Source organism: Myotis brandtii, unplaced genomic scaffold (assembly GCF_000412655.1).
Source record: "Myotis brandtii unplaced genomic scaffold, ASM41265v1 scaffold230, whole genome shotgun sequence".
NCBI lineage: Eukaryota > Metazoa > Chordata > Mammalia > Chiroptera > Vespertilionidae > Myotis > Myotis brandtii.
In genome coordinates this window covers 5939313-5959588 of record NW_005358650.1, presented here as the reverse complement: position 1 = coordinate 5959588, position 20276 = coordinate 5939313, and the positions used below count along the sequence as shown (strand labels likewise).

At 36.1% G+C, this 20276-nt stretch overlaps 1 protein-coding gene across 4 annotated transcripts in view; it reads right to left on the bottom strand.

Moving 5' to 3' along the window:
- MAN2A1 (mannosidase, alpha, class 2A, member 1) overlaps positions 1-20276 on the bottom strand; it is a 163475-nt gene that overhangs the window by 40853 nt on the left and 102346 nt on the right. For all 4 annotated transcript variants that reach the window (XM_005866447.2, XM_014539889.1, XM_014539892.1 and 1 more), the window contains 4 exons: positions 9387-9552; positions 7910-8125; positions 6830-6952; positions 4100-4214 (listed from right to left, as the gene is read on the bottom strand). In XM_005866447.2, coding sequence (XP_005866509.1) covers positions 4100-4214; positions 6830-6952; positions 7910-8125; positions 9387-9552 — 620 coding nt within the window. The remainder of the gene's footprint in view (positions 1-4099; positions 4215-6829; positions 6953-7909; positions 8126-9386; positions 9553-20276) is intronic.

Here is a 20276-nt window from a genome sequence, read left to right as displayed (position 1 = left end):
CAACAGATCGGCCCTGATCGCCGCCAGACCTAGGGACCCTACCTGTGCATGAATTTCATGCACCGGGCCTCTAGTAGTTTATATAATTTGGAAAATGTTGTTTGATTTTGTTTTCTCCTGAAGCTTAATTTAGACAAAAGTTACTTTGGGGAGAGAAGAGTCAAAGAATAACTAAAAAAGAGATAAGAAATGTAAGGATATTTAGTCAGGTTTTCATTACTTTAGTCTTTTAAAAGAACACTTCAAGTAAGTTGAATTTGACACTCAATAAAGACAGAAAACCCATAATTTTAATTCATTTTGTTTTTTTTACCCTTATTGATGAGATAATAATGACTTTTGTATAATCAACTGGTTTAGTAAACTAATACAATTATGGTATATAATCATAAAACAGTAATAGACTCTCTCTATCCTAACCCCCATTTCTTTCTGGATCATAAATTTGGTACTAACAACAAACAGGCTATAGTCATTAATACTTATCCAAATAACTGCCTCTGTTCAGTTTAAAGGAGGCAAAATTAGCATATATTCAGAAATAGCTAAATAAGTTAAATTTGAGGATATGTATTTTTGTTAACTGAAAAAATATTAAGCAAAAACCAATCTATGAAAGCATGGAAGTTAGCTGAAGTTTTCTTTGTACCTACTAGTAAGATGAAAAGCCTTATTCTGTCTATGCATTTTTTTAAAAAAATATATTTTATTGATTTTTTACAGAGAGGAGGGGAGAGGGATAGAGAGTTAGAAACATTGATGAGAGAGAAACATTTATCAGCTGCCCTTGCACGCCCCCTAACGGGGATGTGCCCGGAACCAAGGTACATGCCCTTGACCGGAATGGAACCTGGGACCCTTGAGTCCGCAGGCCGACACTCTATCCGCTGAGCCAAACCGGTTAGGGCTGTCTATGCATTTTGATCAATCACCCAGATGCCTGGTTTACATGAAGCCGAAGTTTAAAACATTGAAGAGCTTTCAAGTATTTGTTCATACATTTGCTTTGGAGCAGCATAATCAAACCCCTTTCAGGTAGTTTGAACACCTAGAGAGTGGCCCACCCTGAAGACTTCACATCTCTGTTGTAGGTCTTAATTAGTAATCTCATTAAAACCCCAATGAGTCAGGATCAGACCACCTGAGCCCTTCTGCAAAGGTATATGAAAGGAAAGGACAGCTGGAAGTGGGTCACAAAAGCTACCGAGAAAAGGTATTATGTTTCCACAATTGGGCTTATTTTTTCCAGGAGGGAGACTTGTAGAGACTGGTTCAAATACAAACATGGGGGGTATACAGCTTGTAAGAAAGTCTTTTAGTGATCTGGTAGCTCCATCTCCCACCAACTAACTTCATGTTGGAAAAGAAATGCTCTGCGTTTGACAGTTATATATGCCAGTTTCAGGTTTCAATCCAGGCAAGTATAGTGAAACTGATCTGGAGAGGCGCTATGTTAACTTCATATTATACTAACTTACTTACTTGTCATTTCCCACAAACTTTGGAGCAGTGGTTCTCAACCTTCTGGTCCTTTAAATACAGTTCCTCATGTTGTGACCCAACCATAAAATTATTTTTGTTGCTACTTCATAACTGTAATGTTGCTACTGTTATGAATCGTAATGTAAATATCTGATATGCAGGATGGTCTTAGGCGACCCCTGTGAAAGGGTCGTTCGACCGCCAAAGGGGTCGCGACCCACAGATTAAGAACCGCTGCTTTGGAGGCTTTCTGCTTTCAAGCCACAAAAATAAAGTATCAGGGGGGAAAATGTTTCAATTCAAGTTTATTCCAACCACTGAGACATCCAGAGGCAATCGGAGGTCTGCATATTTATTTATTATTATTATTTTTGTTATGTAATACTTTAAGTGCCTTATTCAGAGAGCCAGCACTGCCACCATGGAGGGCCAGTTAAAATCTCTTCCCTGCTACTCAGCTGCTGGGAATTTCCAGCTGCCCAGTTGGGGGACAGGAAGAGATGGGGAGAGGAGAAAATACAAGCACTCAGTTCTAAAGAGTGGTCCTTGGAATAAGTACACAGACAAGTCAGAGCCTATTAACTTCCAAAGTGACCACTGAAGCAAGATAGCAAGTGACCATAGCAGTAAAAGCAGGCCTTCTAACATACAGAAACCACCCTCTATTTGAGACCCAGATCCCCTGAACAACTCAAAAAACTAAGATGTTGCAGTGAAGGTCACAGAAACAAATAAAAGCAAAACAAGTAAGCAAATACACTTGATTGAGAAGTTGGGATTTTCTGATGTGCAGCTTCAGCATTCACTCTGAGATACAGCCTATCACTAAATAGAACTGATGCAAAACAGTGGTAAACCGAGCTTGATGACACAAGCCAGCATCAGTGTTACCAGGTTATACTCAAGAAAGGACATTTCCATTAAAAAAAATAATAGTTTTAAGCAAATTTAAAAGCAGGTAAGTATATCTCCTGTATGCTAATGCTATTTTGTAACCAGGAAGTGAAACTTTTGGCTGTAGCTGAAAATGTAATTTTAGAGCTCTAGATGTTAAATAATGGCTTATATAAAAGTACAAGGGGATGGTTACAAATATTATTTCTGACTTACTAGCGGTTTTGGGAAAAGATTATTTCAGAATTACAGACTTTCTTATAGGTAACAAAGTAATTGCAGATAACTGTAGAAGTCACATTTAGGACACAAAGTTAGTGTCTAGTATAAATTTTCCCACCTTCTAGAAGACCTTTTAGTTCTTGATGTAACCTATGAAGCATGAGTTATTCTGAGAACATATCTCATTATATCACATGGGAAACTTTGTCAATACCTGAAATTCTAATAAAAGGCAAACCCTCTGATGGTGGGGGCTGGGAGTGTTGGGGAGGATTGAGCAAAAAAGAAAAAAAAAGAGAGAGCTCATGGACATGGACATGAATGTGGTGATTGCAGGGGGTAGGCGGGTGGGAGAGGGCACAGAGGTGATAAATGGTGATGGGAAAAATAAAATAAAATACATATTTAAAAAGTTGTTTAAAAAGCAAAATTAAATTTAGACACTGAAATTAGAAAATTAAACTTCAGCTAAGAAAGTCCCTGAATATTGCATGCCTTTCTGCTTCCCCATGATACTTAAAAACTAAACAGTGCCTGCCTATACATTTTATCACTATTTTGTATAACGCTTTATTGTCTACCTGTATGAAGACTCAAAGGAAAGTATTTTTCCTTTCTAGTTTTTTTTCAGCTTAGTTAACAGCAAAGAAAAATTTAAAGTGGCATTTTCATGAGGTCCTTTTCTAAGAGAGTTGATAAATGGTAAATGGCCTGGCTATTAGGATGAAATCTGTAGTTGGAAAAGTACTCTATCCTAAAAACACTGAATTAAAAATCAATTGACATGATATCAAATAATATTATAATTCTGAGAGTGTTTGGGAACCACAACTCCATCTAGATCCTATGGAAGGATTAATGCTAATGCCCACAGTTAAGTTCCTAAAGGGATCAAAGGCTATTTCTATCACTTGGTTAATAAATATGCTTCTTAACACTGTCCTAAAAGTAATAAACAATTGCCTGATCTTATACTCTAACAGCTGAAGAGTAGTGAACAAAGAGAATTAGTTTAGAACATTATTTTAAAGTTAAATTCCAGTGATGCATGCTATTGCAATATATTCTACATTTAAGGCAGTGTGTGCGTATATGTGTGTGTGTGTGTGTGTGTGTGTGTGTGTGTGTATCAGCCATAGCTGACATAATTTCCATTCTATAAAATAAAATAAAATAAAATAAAATAAAATAAAATAAGCTACACTGTTTTTAGATCTAAGAAATAAAATTGAGCTCATAACTAAGACATATGTGACAGGAGGAATGAGAAGACATACAGAAAAAAGAACATGTATACGTAAGGGTAGAGTTAAATGTTTTACCATTTTTTATTATCAAAGGGTAAATATTATATTTTAAATCATACAGTAGGTAGGATGTGAAGATGATGTTTAGACCATTTCTAAAACCCAATTTCTAATTTACTAAAAACAACACAAGAAAAGCAAGGATTAAAGAACCATTACACATATATCACAACTGCATTTCTCTGTTTTCTTACCCTGTATGTTGTACAGTCGGACACTATGGGTAACATGTTCAAAAAAGCAAGTTACATCCGAATAAAACCTTCCACGCTGTACTCTGACAAGGGGTTGGGTTGTGTAAACATAAGGCTGAAGAGAAAATGACATTTTTAGAAAAATAGTTTGGCTTTTAACTTTTCCAAAAAATGTTGATTATAGTTTCCAAAATGGCAAATTCATATCACCTGATATTTGCAATTTTAAGTGAAAATCTTACGAAGTGTAATATGCATTTGCTATAAAATTAATTTGCATTATACAATAATTACTGAAAATAGAAAATAAAAATGTTACAACTTGATTGGTCTAAATTTACAAACATTCCTCCCAGCTATAAAATTTCTGATTAAAGTCCTTCTCTCTTGTCCATGTGTTACTTATTTTAAAAAGTGCTCATTCTGCAGCAGTGACATTTTCCCAGGCAAACGTTTATTATAACCATGGCCCCCTAATGTTCCAGGGTCAGGCAGGTGGCAAGGATGACCACAGGGAGTCATCTAAACAAACAGGAAGCAGGATTCAGAAACACAGTTTAATCACAGTTAGGTTTACTACCCTATATATACACTGCCCTTTTACTTGAAAGAGCTAGATGAATATAAAGCAAACTTACAAACTTGAAAAAGCCCCACTGATTTAGTTTTCATTACTTGAAATCTACATTCAAGAAAATATGGGACTAATACATAGAACTTATGTGAACAAATTTAAAGCATTCATAAAGAGTTATATTTTCTTAAGTATTACACACCCTAAGTTCAACAACAGTATAAGAAGCTAGGCTTGCAATGTGAACTACTTAAATAGCTTAAGATTTTCAGAACTATGTAATTTTCTTCCAAATTTACCTCTTTGGCTAGAGAAAAATGTTCTGAAATTAATGTGATGCTTTACCTAATGAACACATAGCTAGAAAGTAATGGAGGGGGCTGAAACCTGGGACAGTGATTTCTGGGCCCCTGCTTTTTTTCTGATATATCCAACTGCCTCTTTCCCTGGTGTGCTTTTATTTTATCTTCTAACCATATGATAGTTCTCTTTATCTTTCTATCTAACATTAGAGTTATTTAAAAATAAAATAATTTTAAATAAATTAGTTGTTATGATCCATGCATAATATTTCATAGCACAAATATATGAATATACAGAGAATACACTTTGAGTAATTATTAATTCAGTGGGTTAAATCTGAAAAGAAAGAAGCATCAACTGAGCTATCAAAAAATGTATGTGTATACATATTTATATATTTATTTTTTAAGTACAAGACAATCAAAGCAAAATGCCTATTCAATGGCAAAAGCTGATGAGAAAACATGGGCCCACTGCACATCCTGAAATGCCTACTGTAAGCTGTACTTTACCTTTAATTCCTCACTAATTTAAAAAACTACAAACAAACAAAAAACTAGAATCCTTAGCATGACCCACACAATCCTTTAAAATCTATATTTGATTTCAGTTAGCAGACTTTTCTAAATTATAGAACAAAAGTAACTTTTTCAGGAGATAGGTTCCTAGGCAACAAAATATGAAGAATATTTAACTTATCTTGAAGTGGAGAAAGCAAGTGTAAGTATAAAAGCAAAGGAAGGAAATCTAAAAAAAATAATATGGAACTGACTACACAAAAATTAAAAAGTACCTTAATAGAAAAATAAAATAAAAATTAACCATTTAAATAACACATTGAGAAAATTGTGCAATATATATGAAAAAGGATTAATTTTATCATATATGAAGATCTGTAAGTTATACTAATAGAAAAATGACCACAGAATTTAAGTAAAAACTCACAAAAGAAATATGAAAGGTAAATAAATGTATAAAAAAGTTTAACCTCACTAATAATCATAAAAATGTTAACATTAAAATATTTTTCAGCTATTATTATAGGTAAAGCTTTTAAAATGGCTAATTCTCAGTGCATGAAATGGTATAGAATTCAAAAGCTATTCTCAAAAAACACTGATGGGAGTGAGCATGCACTCTTTCCAGAGAGAAAAGTAGTATGTATCAAAGGCCTTACAAGGTCTCATCCACTAACACAAAAGGACTCTTCTGGAAAGTTATTCTCAGAAAATAATCAGCATTGCATAAAAATAATGTTACAGGGAAAGATTATCACAATGTTACAATAATGAAGTATTGGTGGAAAATGTACATATACAGCAATAGGATTTTTTTTTTTTTTTTTTTTTTTTTTACATATGCACAGACACTTTTTCTTTTTTTGGGTGAGAACAATGAAGCTCTACTTTCAGCAATTTCAATTATACAATATAGCTATCACCACGGTTTAAATCAGACCTTCAGACCTATTCATCTTATACTAAAACTTTAAAACACAACAGTGTACATTAAAATTGTGTTTTTGAAACCTATACCATCAGATTGTGAGCACTGTTACAATGAAAAATATGTAATGCAGTAAGACAAAACCTGAAGATGGTGGAAAAGGGGTATGTATAAAAGACAATTATACATCAAAATATTGGCATTGGTTTTCATGGGCTTTTATGAAAGAGTTGATAAATTTTATTGTTTTCTGCATTTTAAAAATGTGTCAAAATTTGCATATACTACCTTTTCAGTGAAGGGTGGGGAAAAGGGTATTATTTATTTTAAAGTACTAAAAGTTATGAAGAAATATGACCCAGTGGCCAAGCTATTTTTCTAGAATAACTCAGCTCACCAGCACTTACTTTGGCTTCCCCATCGGGCAAGAAGAGGTAGGCACCACTTTTGTCCTTTTTACTTGTGGTTCCATACCATGAAAATTGTACTTTTACCTTATGAGGTTCACCATCTTCTTTATTTATCATTTCCTAAAGAGAAAAAATTTAAAGGCAACTCAGTATTAAGATATTAATGATGTTGCATCTGGTTCCACGTATATGTCAATTTAGTAAGTTACCTCAGGATAGATTTAAAAATGCTAATAGTCTCTAATATTCACAATTCTTGGATGAACACTCAAAATGTTATACTTAACCTTAGAATTAAAAACCTTCACAATCGGAACAAAAAGTCAAAACACCCTTTTGTAAAGAAAGAGATACACAAATTAAAACACTGAGACCAGTACTTCTCCAATCTTCTGTAGTGGAGGAGCAGGCTTATTTTTTATTTCCAATATGCATGAACCAATATTTTTGTAAAGTACAATAAAAGTGAATTACTAGAAAATTAAATTTAAAGTAATATACCAAACACATACTCAAATCTTTTATAGATTCAGTAGGCATAAACTGACTCTGTCAAATTGTTTTCAAATTTTTCTAGACATTTCTAAAGAGTCACTGCTTCTACACTTTTGTGGACCAGTTACAAATAGTTCACAAAGGAGCACCAGTCACAAACTATACTTGTGAGGAGCGAGTGGTCACTAAGACCACAAGAAGAAGGTTCACAAAGCTCATTCACCTTTTCTCTCAGAGTATTTGCAAAGACTGTTTCCCCTTTGCATAAGTAATCTCTACACATTATAATAAAACTAGAGGCCTGGTGCATGAATTTGTGCACGGGTGGGGTCCCTTGGCCTGGCCAGAGATTGGGGCCGATTAGGGCCCGTCTTGCCCAGTACTGATCAGGCTGATGGGGGCTGGCCGCAGGAGGTTGGCTGTGGGAGCGCACTGACCACCAGGGGGCAGCTCCTGTGTTGAGCATCTGCTCCCGGTGGTCAGTGAATGTCATAGCGATCAGTCGACCAGTCATAACGGTCGCTTAGTCTTTTATATATATAGATAAGCCTTTTATATATTTTAGAACTATTCAGAACATACCTCCATAAGCCCAGATTGACCAAACTGAAGCTTAATAAAAGAGTTCTCCAGAGTTATTTCTTCAGCATTTTTCATATTCTTCACATTGAAAATGCCTTTATTTTCTATGTTACCATTATACAGGACATACTCAGCTACATGTGGATATGAACTCGATGATTCCAAAAGTGTATACACTTGCAGTCCCAATGGTGGCATCTGTGCTAGAAAAGAGATCTTTAAAAGATAGAAGAGGGAATTTATTAAAGAAAAATGTACTCTATTGAAAGAAAACACATTTATACTTGTGGTGAAAAGAACAAACTAATTCTATAAATATGTTTTGATAACTCAAGGGTAGAGTATCAACATCTCAGTTTATCCAGGTAACCTAATAACTTTAAATTAGAAGGACTATCAGACATTGTTTTCACTGAATAAATGAAATCATGTGACCATTCTCAACTGTCTTACAGTGGTCATCAATGTTCAGAGGGGAAAATTCCCCATAACAATAAGGGTTACTACAAACAATGATTTTTTCCTAATTACTAGGATCTTTTTACAATACTATATTTCAGTAAATTAAACAGAAAAATGGGCAATGTAATAATATAAATATTAAGCACATTAGTTCAGTCAACACCAGCCACCCAATGCCTGGGATCTAGCAGATACTGAACAAGGTTTAGAGGATGCACATACTGTAAGACAAGACCTTCTAGGAACTACTGTTCTATTTTCTAGATGGGGTGTTTCCTGTAATATCTTACCAAAATTTGTATCATACTTTTCATTTCTACTTAAAGGATTCTGAGTTTATTAGAGCAGCTAGCAATGGCTTTTGACAAACGGAAGTAAATCTCTTTTAGAATTCCTCACTTACGGCTGTATCTTCAGAAGTAACAGTTAAAACTGCACTCCAGACTCTAAAATTTCAACCTTACTAATGATGTTGGGGTTTAGTTTCATATTGCTTATTTTAAGAAATCCCCCTCCCTGTCTGTTACCTGGTCCAGATTTTCCCTAATTATATCTTGGAGAAGAATCATTTTAGAAAGTAACTCTTTCATGATATATGTCTCTCCTTTGCAATAAAAAATTAAAAGTACCCAAAGTTATGTAGAAAGGTGGAATTTATCTCAATTTTGATATACATAATTATCATTAAATTGAGTTAGACAACAAAAAAATCCACATTCTGTAATGATTACTTCAGGAAAAAGTTACAATATACATGCTTACAAAGATATACAATATACATGCTAATATGAACTAACAGTAACATAGAATATACATACTAATAAATGTTCTAATATTTTGGGAAACACAGAATCTATTTTCCTTGTGTCATTTAACTGGCCAGTTAAACCCCCTGGTAAGTACAATTTTAACCACTTCACACACAATGACTGGACAGTTCTAGGAGTCATGTATACATATATAAACTAGCTATACCTTTTTAATGATGCCTCTAAGTTCTGTGGCAGAAACATACCTCATAGGCTGTTTGTGAAATAGTAGTGGCTGTATTCCAAACCGCACTCATCTGAATTTTCACAGGCTTCCCCGAAGCAGAGGACACTTTTACTGTGGGGGAACTCACACAGACTGAGACCAGTGAGGTTCGTTCTTGCTCTGAAGGATTATAGACCACAAGATACCTGCAAAAACAGCTGCTTCACTATTGTGGATTCAAAATACTTGCAGTTCTTTAATGCTATTTGTAAACTCTCAGCTCATAGATAGTCATAGAGTCAACATGTGGAGAAATTACATAGAACATTTTGGTGAAACTTTTGGAGAACATGCAATTTCATCACAACAAATACTGCACAATACAAAGGGTAATGAAACTATGGTTCACTTTCTCAGAATAAAATGTTATACAAATAGAAGCCATTAATAGGATTGTAATAAAGTTATTTTCATGTCCCAGAAAAATTACTGATATACATATCATCTGTCTCAAAGAATTAGTTCTATACATCTAATATCTTGATCCCTGCCTAATCTAGCTGAATTAAAGAAATATATAAATTATTTGTAATTTAACCATAATTAATTTCAACTAAAATTCTGACATTCATTTTAGACCACTAAAACAGCAAAAAATGTATGACTATACGTGTGGAATCACATAATTCACACATATATTTTAAATACAAGGGGCCCTTATATCCAAGAGACTTAGTTCTGAAAAAGATATTTGAAATTAATCTACTTAAAATAGGGGATAAAATTTTATAATAAGTAGTGGCAAAATATTTGATTGGGACTTAGCTAGAGAAAGGAAAATAAAAACTATTAAATAATTTTAGGCAATATTTGCCACTAGTGTTATTTTTAGAATGAAAAAAAAAAATGAACTGAGTGGGGTTTTGGTCAGACTTTTTCCAACAGTTTTTATACTAGTACATTATGACATCCTTCCTATAACATTTGTTTTTACAGGATGGTCCTAAACATAGCTATATTTATTTTTTAAAAAGTCAAGGACTTCATCATTTTTCCTAAGTCCTCTCTCCATTCTTCGATATTTCAGTGATTCTCAGTTGAAGAACCTAACATCCTTAGTTTTCTCAGTAGCATGACTTGGCCAGATATTCAGTTTTATGGCTTTTCCTCTGAGTAGAAATGTTTTAGACCATCATATCACAGACTTCATGAATTCTGAAGCCTTTGCAAGATTTATGATTTTAACTTTAACCAAATTTGTATCATATTATCTTTAATTAAATAAGAGGATATTGCAAGGACGATGTTTGACCAATACTACAACTCACTGATTCATTAGTGATTATTTTCATGATCTGAAATATTGTTTTCCTATATAATCTTTTAATTGCAAGAACATAGAACTAAAATTAGATAGTACTGCTTTTCTCCCTGAGACTTAGCAGCTACAACAAAGGTGGTAGGATCAAGCTAGCATCATTTAGTCAGTGCATCAGAAAGCCTAGCAGTGGTCCTTTATCCTACACATGTGTCCTGTATATTTCAACTGCATTACAGACCATTCATTAAGAAATAAAATTAATACCTATAGTGGTCAAAACTAAAGTGAAGCACAACAGAAAAACACAAAGATAAAGGGGATGGAGCATAAAATCTGCAAAGTATTTGACTTATAAAGTGTTTGTCAAGAGAAGCATTTATGATTGAAATAATATTCTGAAATAATTGAGATTCCTTACACATATGAGAAGAGCAGTAGAAGCCATGCTATTAAGACATATTTACAAAGACCATCGGAGCCTCCTAATACTAGATGATTCCTGTTTTATCCACAGAAGCAATTCTCAAAGAGAGCATACCTTGAAGGGTATGCTTAACTCACTTACCTAAGGGATCTATCAACCTTTTTGCACCCTCCCATTGCTTTGTACTAGAGCTAACATTGTACCTGGCTATTCTTCTATCATGAACACACTGGAGAATCACAATGGCCAAGATTCACTGTTACTAGCAGGATGGTACTCCGTTCCTAAGGTGCACTGGGGAAGAAAAAATAGCTGAGGATCACTCATCCTCAGCAACAAAGATGTTCAAATCAGCATTCTAGCAAGGAGTAATTTACTAGTTACTGTTGAACTCCATGTTCCCAGACTCCAGCCAGTCTCCTAATTGTGCAGAAGCCCTGAGGCACACCCTGGTACTAAGCCTAGAATTCCCTGGCAAGTTCTTTGGATGCTCTACTACACAGAATTGGTCACAAAGATTCTGAAAATAAAATGTAACATGTGCTCAAGCAATAAATTAGGTAACAAGCATCCAGAACACTGATTCCTTCCCATGGGAAAAAAAGAAATGACTCACATTTAAAGCAAATAATAACTTTAACCATACATTTGGTTTTGTACAATATTAAATCATTTTTTATAATAAGCTGTGAGCTAGGTTCTGTTTTGTTTCATTTTAGTAGCTAATTAGTATTTGACCATAATGATGTTTCTACTGTACTGAATGATTATGTAATTATCATGCCAGAAATCTATTCAAAAGCTAAATGTGTAGAGTATATAATGAGCATAATGCTGCACTAAGAAAATAATTTTTTAACATAATTAGAGATTCACAGCATGTTTTTCAAGTGAATCACAGCACAAATTTATCTTTTACACACAAACTTCTATCTGCGTATATTTTAAGTATAGAAGAAACATGATTATATATGAATTATATTTCATTTGGAAATAAATACACCATCATAAAACAATTAAATTTCACTGTCATTATTATGTTTGGTAACCAAACATTTGTTATACCACTAATATTCCCAAACCTGAGCCCTTTTAAGCCCTTTCGTTGTGAATAAAACCAACGGTTTTAATATCTTATAATATCATGCTAATTTAGTGAAAATTAATGTTTGACCCACACTAACAAAAGAGTATTATCTATACCCTGAAAATGATAATTTTTTATTGTCGGTATTACAGCTGTCCCCCATATTTTCCCTCCTTACCCCCCCAAACCCTGCACCACCCCAGGCCTTCCCCACACTATTGTCTGTGTCCATGGCTTATGCATATATGATCTTAGGTTATGTCTCCTCCCATACACTGAGATCTGTTATCTGTTCCATGCATTCATGCTTCAAAGTAATGAGAATAATTTCTATTTTACCTTGGAAATAACTGTATAGGAAGCTCAGAACTCTTCCCCCAAATCCTCCCATATTTGCATTAGCTTCCTACTTCTTATCTGTCACTATCTGTCCAAACTCCTAGTTCTCATTATGACACTAAGCCCCAACCACTTTGGGTTACCAGCAATTATCTCAATTCTCTATATCAAAGAACAACTCTTACCACATGAAGACAAAGCACTCATACGTTACCTGTCCATAGAATTAGAGGGCAGAAAATGATCTACTTTTGATTAGGAAAAAAGGAATGGAGAAAAATAAAAGGCCATCTATATGCTCATGTCAAGCTGGGAATCACTTTATGAAAGAAGTAGAAAGAATTCCACTGTTCACATGGTTCTATCCTTGAAGATTCTATCAAGATGTTTATATTCAGAATTCCCTCATTTGTAGAAATAATTCACGTCATGTTAAGAAAGACAACAGTGGCCCTGGCTGGTGTGTTTCAGTTGGTTGAGCATTGTCCCATGTACCAAGGGGTCACAGGTTCAATTCCTGGTCAGGGCACATGTCCCAGTGGGGGCATGCAGGAGGCAGCAGATGGATGTTTCTCTCTCTCTCCCCCTCTCTTTTCCTCTCTCTCTAAAAACCAATAAAACATATTTAAAAAGTAAATAAAAAATTAAGAATAGTAACCTTTGTATAGTATTTTGATATGGATATATATTTGGAGTTATATGTTTACAAAAATTGCAATTTCTAAATTTGAAGTCCTTTTAATACAGCCCACCTACTTTTCTAGGTTTAAAACATAATCCTTACCATATTAGCCATTGGGGCGGGGGCGGGGGGCGGGGAATCAAGATATGAAAACAAAGGGGCCTCTTTGAGATGTATTAGATCTTCAACAATCACACTCAGTTCTGTGACTCTTAGACTCTGAAGTCAGACATACTCAAGCTCAAAACCCCAGTATGGCACTTAGAATTTGAGAGGCTTTGGACAAGTTATTTTATTTCTCCAAACCTAATATCTTCACAATCAGGAGACAAGATTGTTATTATGATTAAATGATAAAATGTTTGGAAAAATCACATAGCCCAGCCTTGGCACTAAGTAGAATCTCAATAGCAATTAATTTCTCTCCTTTCCTTTAAAAAAACCTCCTGGCATCCTCACCAGGGACCATAGTACATGAATCATACTGGATAGTGGAGTGAATGTTTTAATTAACCTACATCATTGAATTGCCTTAAATGTTTTTTTTTTGTGTGTGTGTAAGAGATATATAAATCTAAATGAAAGATATTAACAAAACCACACGTGATAACACAGATACCTTGAAACAACAGGAGTGGTGGTGAGAGGGTAGAAGCACAGGTGCACAGAATCTCACACAATGCCTATCAAAATCCCATTAAGCCCTGGCCGAGTGGTTCAGTTAGTTGGAGCATTGTCCCGTGCACCAATGGGAGGCAACCAATTGATGTTTCTCTCTCATCTCTCTCTCTCTCTCTCTTTCCCTCTCTAAAAATCAATAAACATATCCTTGGGTGAGGATTAAAAAAAAAAATCCCATTGAAATCCTTTTGTTGGGAGAAAGGTGAGAAAAGGAATGGGTCATTAATGAAGAAAAAAATCGGTATATATAAAAGCCTAAACGTCCGGCTGACCAGCAACCAGCCAACTGGCCAGTAGCTATGACGCGCAATGACCACCAGGGGGCAGACGCTCAACGCAGGAGCTGCTGAGCGACAGCAACTTTGCAGAGTGCCCTCTTGCACTCTGGGACCCCTCGGGGGATGTTGGACTCCTGGTTTCGGCCCGATCCCCGCAGGCCAGACTGAGGGGCCCACATGCCAGAGGGCGCCCCCTCTCCCTCACTCACTCTGCAGACGCCCTTTGAGCCCTGGCACCACCCCAAGTGCAGCCAGCCAGGGAGGGACTGGGGGAGGTTGGCTCCAGGGCATGTCCAGCCCATCTCACCCAATCCCGCCCCACCGGCCACCTTCTAATTAATTTCCTTTCAATGTGCATGAATCCATGCACCGGGCCTCAAGTCCTATAATATATCTATAACAGATGAGGCAAAATAAATGATTAAATGGATACATTAAAACAATATGCCAAAATTGATTCCAGATGAATTTAAACAAAAAGTATACAAAATTAGTAATTTCTGATACAAAAGGTCTTTCTAATTATAATGGGAAAAAATATAACAAAGTAAAAGGATGGCAGATTTGATAATAAAAGCTTAAAACTTTCCCATCTTAAACAATAAGATTAAAGAGTAAAAAAATAAAAGAAAATCAAATTAAGGAAATTTGTAACGTGCTCTTACAAATCAATAGAAATATAAACACTGGAGTAGAAAAAAGTGAGCATTTTTCTTTTATCAAATTAAAGTTGAAAGATATATTATACTTTCATTTTCAGGAGAGATGGAGCAGCTGATGACAAACAAGAGCGCTTACTTCTACTGGCCAACTAGCCAGATAAAATATAAGTAATCATTTGCTTGAAGGCAATACAATACAGCAGCAATTTTCAACGAATGTGCTGCAAGAATCGTAAGACATGAAATACTTGACTACTTAGTCAGGAGCACTGACCTCGTTTCCCTTAGATTGACAAATAAAAAAATGACAACAGTTAACACAAAGATACCTGTCTGATGGGGCTAAATCAAAATTATACCTATTTTGTCAGATGGGCAAAAATATATTTTTTGGTGTGCTGCTGAATTTTAGTAGTTAGTTTATATGCATCATGAGATGAAAAAGTTGAAAATCGCTATAATAGAGAATTGCTGAGAGGAAGAAAGGACTTTAGAGAAGTGAGTTGCCATGGTGGCCATTTCATCCTGGGGCATGCCAGTTCTCAGTACGGGAGAGGCTGAGTTCCATGCAAAGCCAGTGTAAAGACTACATGAAGACCACTGTGAGGACAGAAAGGCCCAAAAGAGCACTTGGTGGGGACTTACGAGGCTTCAAGTATACGTTTGACTTTCTCATCAGAACATGTGCCACATACTGGGGGCTACACAGAAGGGGAGGTTTTAAATCTAAATAGAAAGCTTCTGAGATCCTTTAATGTCAGAGACAGCTTATGTGATTTCAGGGAGTAGGGCCTTCATGATATACCAGGCTATAAGATGAAAACTTGGTGGGCTAGGTAAACAGGAAGTTGAGTGAATTAGCCTCAATTTTGTCCAATCCTTTCCAAGAAAAGAGGAAAACATAAATAAAGTAAATAAAAAGAGGAAAACATGAATAAAGTAAATAAAAAGATAAAGAATTCTACCACAAAAATTAAATACTAAAATTAAAAATTAACTGTATGAAATTCCAAAAGGATGAATATTAGAAATTAACAACTCAGCAGATATGTTTAACAACATAGATTCAGCAGAAGAGAAGTTAATTTATTAACAGGTATACTTCCTCTAGATCAGTGGTTCTCAACCTTCTGGCCCTTTAAATACAGTTCCTCATGTTGTGACCCAACCATAAAATTATTTTCATTGTTACTTCATAACTGTAATGTTGCTACTGTTATGAGTCGTAATGTAAATATCTGATATGCAGGATGGTCTTAGGCGACCCCTGTGAAAGGGTCGTTCTACCGCCAAAGGGGTCGCTACCCACAGGTTGAGAACCACTGCTCTAGATTCTAGGTAAATAATCTGAATATTATGCAACTACTTTTTATATTTCTGGATGTAAAACACTATCTACAAAGTATTTTTTAAATAAGAAAAATATAACAAAAACATGCAACTTTTTAAAAGTAGGATATGTGGTGGAGATAACCAGGAAAGAAAAGTAGAAAAATACTTTAGGTAGAGTGCTCACAAGAACAAATGCAGATTTTAGAAAAATGATGTTATTTACAGAGCATATAGACTATCCAAAACCAATGGAATCTACATAGTGAAGTACACCTCTAAAATGCCAATATATGGAGCCAGAAAGGAAAATAAATCTCATGTTATAAGGTAGTTTAAGTCACTGCAAGGAGCTTAGACCTTATTATATAGGTTACAGGGAGTGAGGTTTAATATGATAATATTTTAATTTTTAATACGTATATCTAGTTGTCAGGTGGAGGATGAATTTAAGGAGTCAAGACTCAAAACAGGAAAACCAAGTATATAGCTACAACCGCCCAGGTAAGTAAAGTTAAGATCTAAATTAGAGAGTGGTAGAAATACAAAAAGAACAAATTTGAGAAACAGGTAGAGTATCTTATCAGAATTTTTTCATTCCTTGGATAATACTGGATGGGGTAAACTAGAAAAAAAGTCTTCTGTAAGTCCTGGTTTCCAGTTAGAGTAGGAGAGTGATGGTGGTACCCTTACCAAGATTGAAGGGTAGTGAGAGGAGGTTTCAAGATGAAGGTGATAAATACAAGTTGAGGCGCTTGAATTTGAGGTGCTTAAGGAACATCTACATAGATTTATCCTGATGTTTCTCAATCAATTATCCACTTACCCACTGGAAATATAAACTTTAGGTTTCCAGGTATGATAGGCAGAATAACTATCCACCCAAGATGTCCACATACTAATCCCCAGAACCTATAAATATGTAACCTTACATGGCAAAAGGGACCTTTTATAAGAGGTGGTAGAAAGGGAATTGCTATGCAACAAGTCTTCCTCTTGCAATAGTGCTGATATTTTGGAAAATAGTTTCCTATGTCCCAGTTATTGGACAAATTGGTTGTTTTTCAGAGTTGAGTTTTCTACCCCCAAAGTTCCTTTCCTGGTGTTTATCCAGATGAATGCATTATAAATGATTTAGGTGTTTTTTTTGTTTTGTTTTTTTTTAAATATATTTCTTTATTTGGTTTCAGAGGGGAAGGGAGAAGGAGAAAGAGATAGAAACATCAATGATGAGAGAGAATCATTGATCGGCTGCCTCCTGCACATCCCCATTGGGGATTGAGCCCGCAACTCAGGCATGTGCCCTTGGCCGGAATCGAACCCGGGACCCTTCAGTCCGCAGGCCGACGCTCTATCCACTGAGCCAAGCCGGCTAGGGCAATGATTTAGGTTTTAACAAATAAGAAAATGTCACTTGGACATGACCCTGGGAACCAGCTATTTTAGCCTCCTCTCTCCTCTGAAATCAAAGTTTCAAAAACATGAGGCTGGTTAGTGATGAGGGGGGACTAGAATGACCCCCTGACTTTCAGTCCAGGGCTCCCTTCACAGTATGTGCCTCTCCAGGCATCTGACAGTGATATCTGCCCAATGCTCAATGATATGGAAACAAGAGTTAGTATCATCAATGTTATCAGAATTTATAGCTGCAAATGCAACTCAATACTATAAAGTGTTAACCCTCAAAAGTATAACTACATATTTCAGGACTTTCTCCCAATGGGAAAAGCATTTCTAAGGCACAAGTATAACCAAAGTAGAATCAACATGTAATTTCATGACATTTATAAACAAAATAGGATTGAAAACTCATAACTATTCCAGTACATAACAAAAAATAGCAAGTCAATAAAAGGATAAATATTCTTTTCCAACTACTCAAAACTTTTGATACTGAAGCAATAAAAGAAATAGACACACAAATTGTACATAATTTGGCTGACCCCAAGAGTCTTGCCACCAATTAAGTTGCTTTCACTCTCAGATAGCTTTGCCTAAAACAAAAATACCATCTGTTTTACCTAAAACATTAAAGTTGTTCTATTTTCTTGTCAATTCAGAAATCACATCTGTAGCCATTTTCTGAAAAGACAGCAAAACACATTATATTTATGGGTGACTGCATAAGGAATGATGTTCAATCAAAATGTAATTTTCATCTACTGAAAGAAAATTTCATTTCTCCAATGATAAAACGCTATAACTTTGGAGGAATACACAGTACATAAACAGGCTGATTTTCACAAATAAAAAGACCTTCAAAGTTAATGTAGTAAAATAAGGTTGTTTTGGTTGGTAAAGACAGAACTACCAAATATTCACTTTGTCAATGACTGAAATATATCTTGTGTAAGACTGTTAGGTGAAAAGAAGAGAAAACAACTTTTTATTGGTGCTACATCTTTTCATGCTAGTGAGGCATCATATAAGAGGTAAAAACAGAAAAACAACAAAACACAAAGCCACTTTCTACTTTCAAAACACTTTTAAGACATAATATTGGTCCTGGGAAAGACAATCTACTCTACAATCCAATAAAATGATTGAAGAAGATACAAAACACTAGAGAACACAAACACGATGTTACAAGAGATAAAGAACACATTTCGAACAAAAAAGCACACAAGTTGTCCAATTACCTAAAATACTATGAGTATATATTAAATACCTACAAAAAAAATCTGAAACCCAGACATATATCAGTGTAAAAAAAATAGCCCAATTGCACATAGAATTTTTGCCTAAAAGAATAAAATTATCAAATAATGCTACTTTCCTGATAAGGATGAAATACATAAGTCCAAAGGCTCTATTTAAAATTTTTCTTTTACCACAAAGTTGTGAAGTGTTCTAAAGTCCAAGATGGGCTTGAAGCCCTCCCTGACTTTCTTAGGATCAGGAAACCTTAACTAAAATTCTTTTCCTTGTTCCTCTTGTAGTGCATGCTTTATTAATCTACATTTAGAAGGGAAAAAATCTGGTTCAGAAGAATGGAAGAATTTAAAATATGCCATATCACTTCAGTCTATGCTCTGAACTGCTCTGAGTTTTTTAGCTTAATGTTAGCAATTTCAGAAGACAGGATGGACACTGAGGAAAAGAAGAGCAAGAGGATTAAGTTTGCAAGAAACTAGAAAAAATAAACAATCAAGGAATCTATCTCATACTAGAGGCCCGGTGCACAAAATTCATGCGGGGGGGAGTGTCCCTCAGCCCAGCCTGCACTCTCTCCAATCTGGGATCCCTCAGGGGATGTCTGACTGCCGGTTTAGGCGCGATGCCACAGTGATCAGGCCTAAACTGGCAGTCGGACATCCCTCTCACAATCCGGGACTGCTGGCTCCTAACTGCTCGCCTGCCTAATTGCCCCTAACTGCTTCTGCCTGCCAGCCTGATCACCCCCTAAATGCTCCCCTGCCAGCCTAATAAACATCTAACTGCTCCCCTGCTGGCCTGATCTCGCCCCCCAACTGCCCTCCAATGCAGGCCTGATCTCGCCCCCAACTGCCCTCCTCTGCCGGCCAGTTTGGTTCTGATTGGTCGGTTTCTATGCCAGTCAGCGTCAAAAGCTCTGCCTCCTAGGAAGCCACTGGCTCCTCACACTTCACCCAGATTTGTTTCTGATTGGTTGGTTTCTATGCCAGTCAGCATCTTTGGGTCTATCAACGGGGCCTGATCAGAAAGGCGGGGCTGATCAGCTGCCCTGGTGAAGGCCTGGAGAGAAATGGAGGCTCAGCTGCTGGCCAGGCCCTGAGCGAGAGAGAGAGAGAGAGAGAGAGGCAAGTGCCGATTAACAGCTGCCACAGAGGCTACAGATCAGACCCTGCTTCTCTCTTCAGGCCTCTCTCCCGGCCTGATTTGCAGCCCCCTCAGCAGTCAGTGCTGGGTCACCTCGCCTGCTGCCGTAGCAATCAGCAGGACTGCAGGACTGACTTCCAGTTGGTTGAGCCTCCAGTCATGAGGGACCCAGGGTTTTTATATCTACACTAATAAAAGAGAAACATGGTAATTAGCGTACGACCGCTACCCTTTTCATTGGCTAATCAGTGAGTATATGCAAATTAACTGTCAGCCAAGATGGCGGCCGGCAGCCAGGCACTGAAGCGAGCACAAGGCTTGCTTGCTGC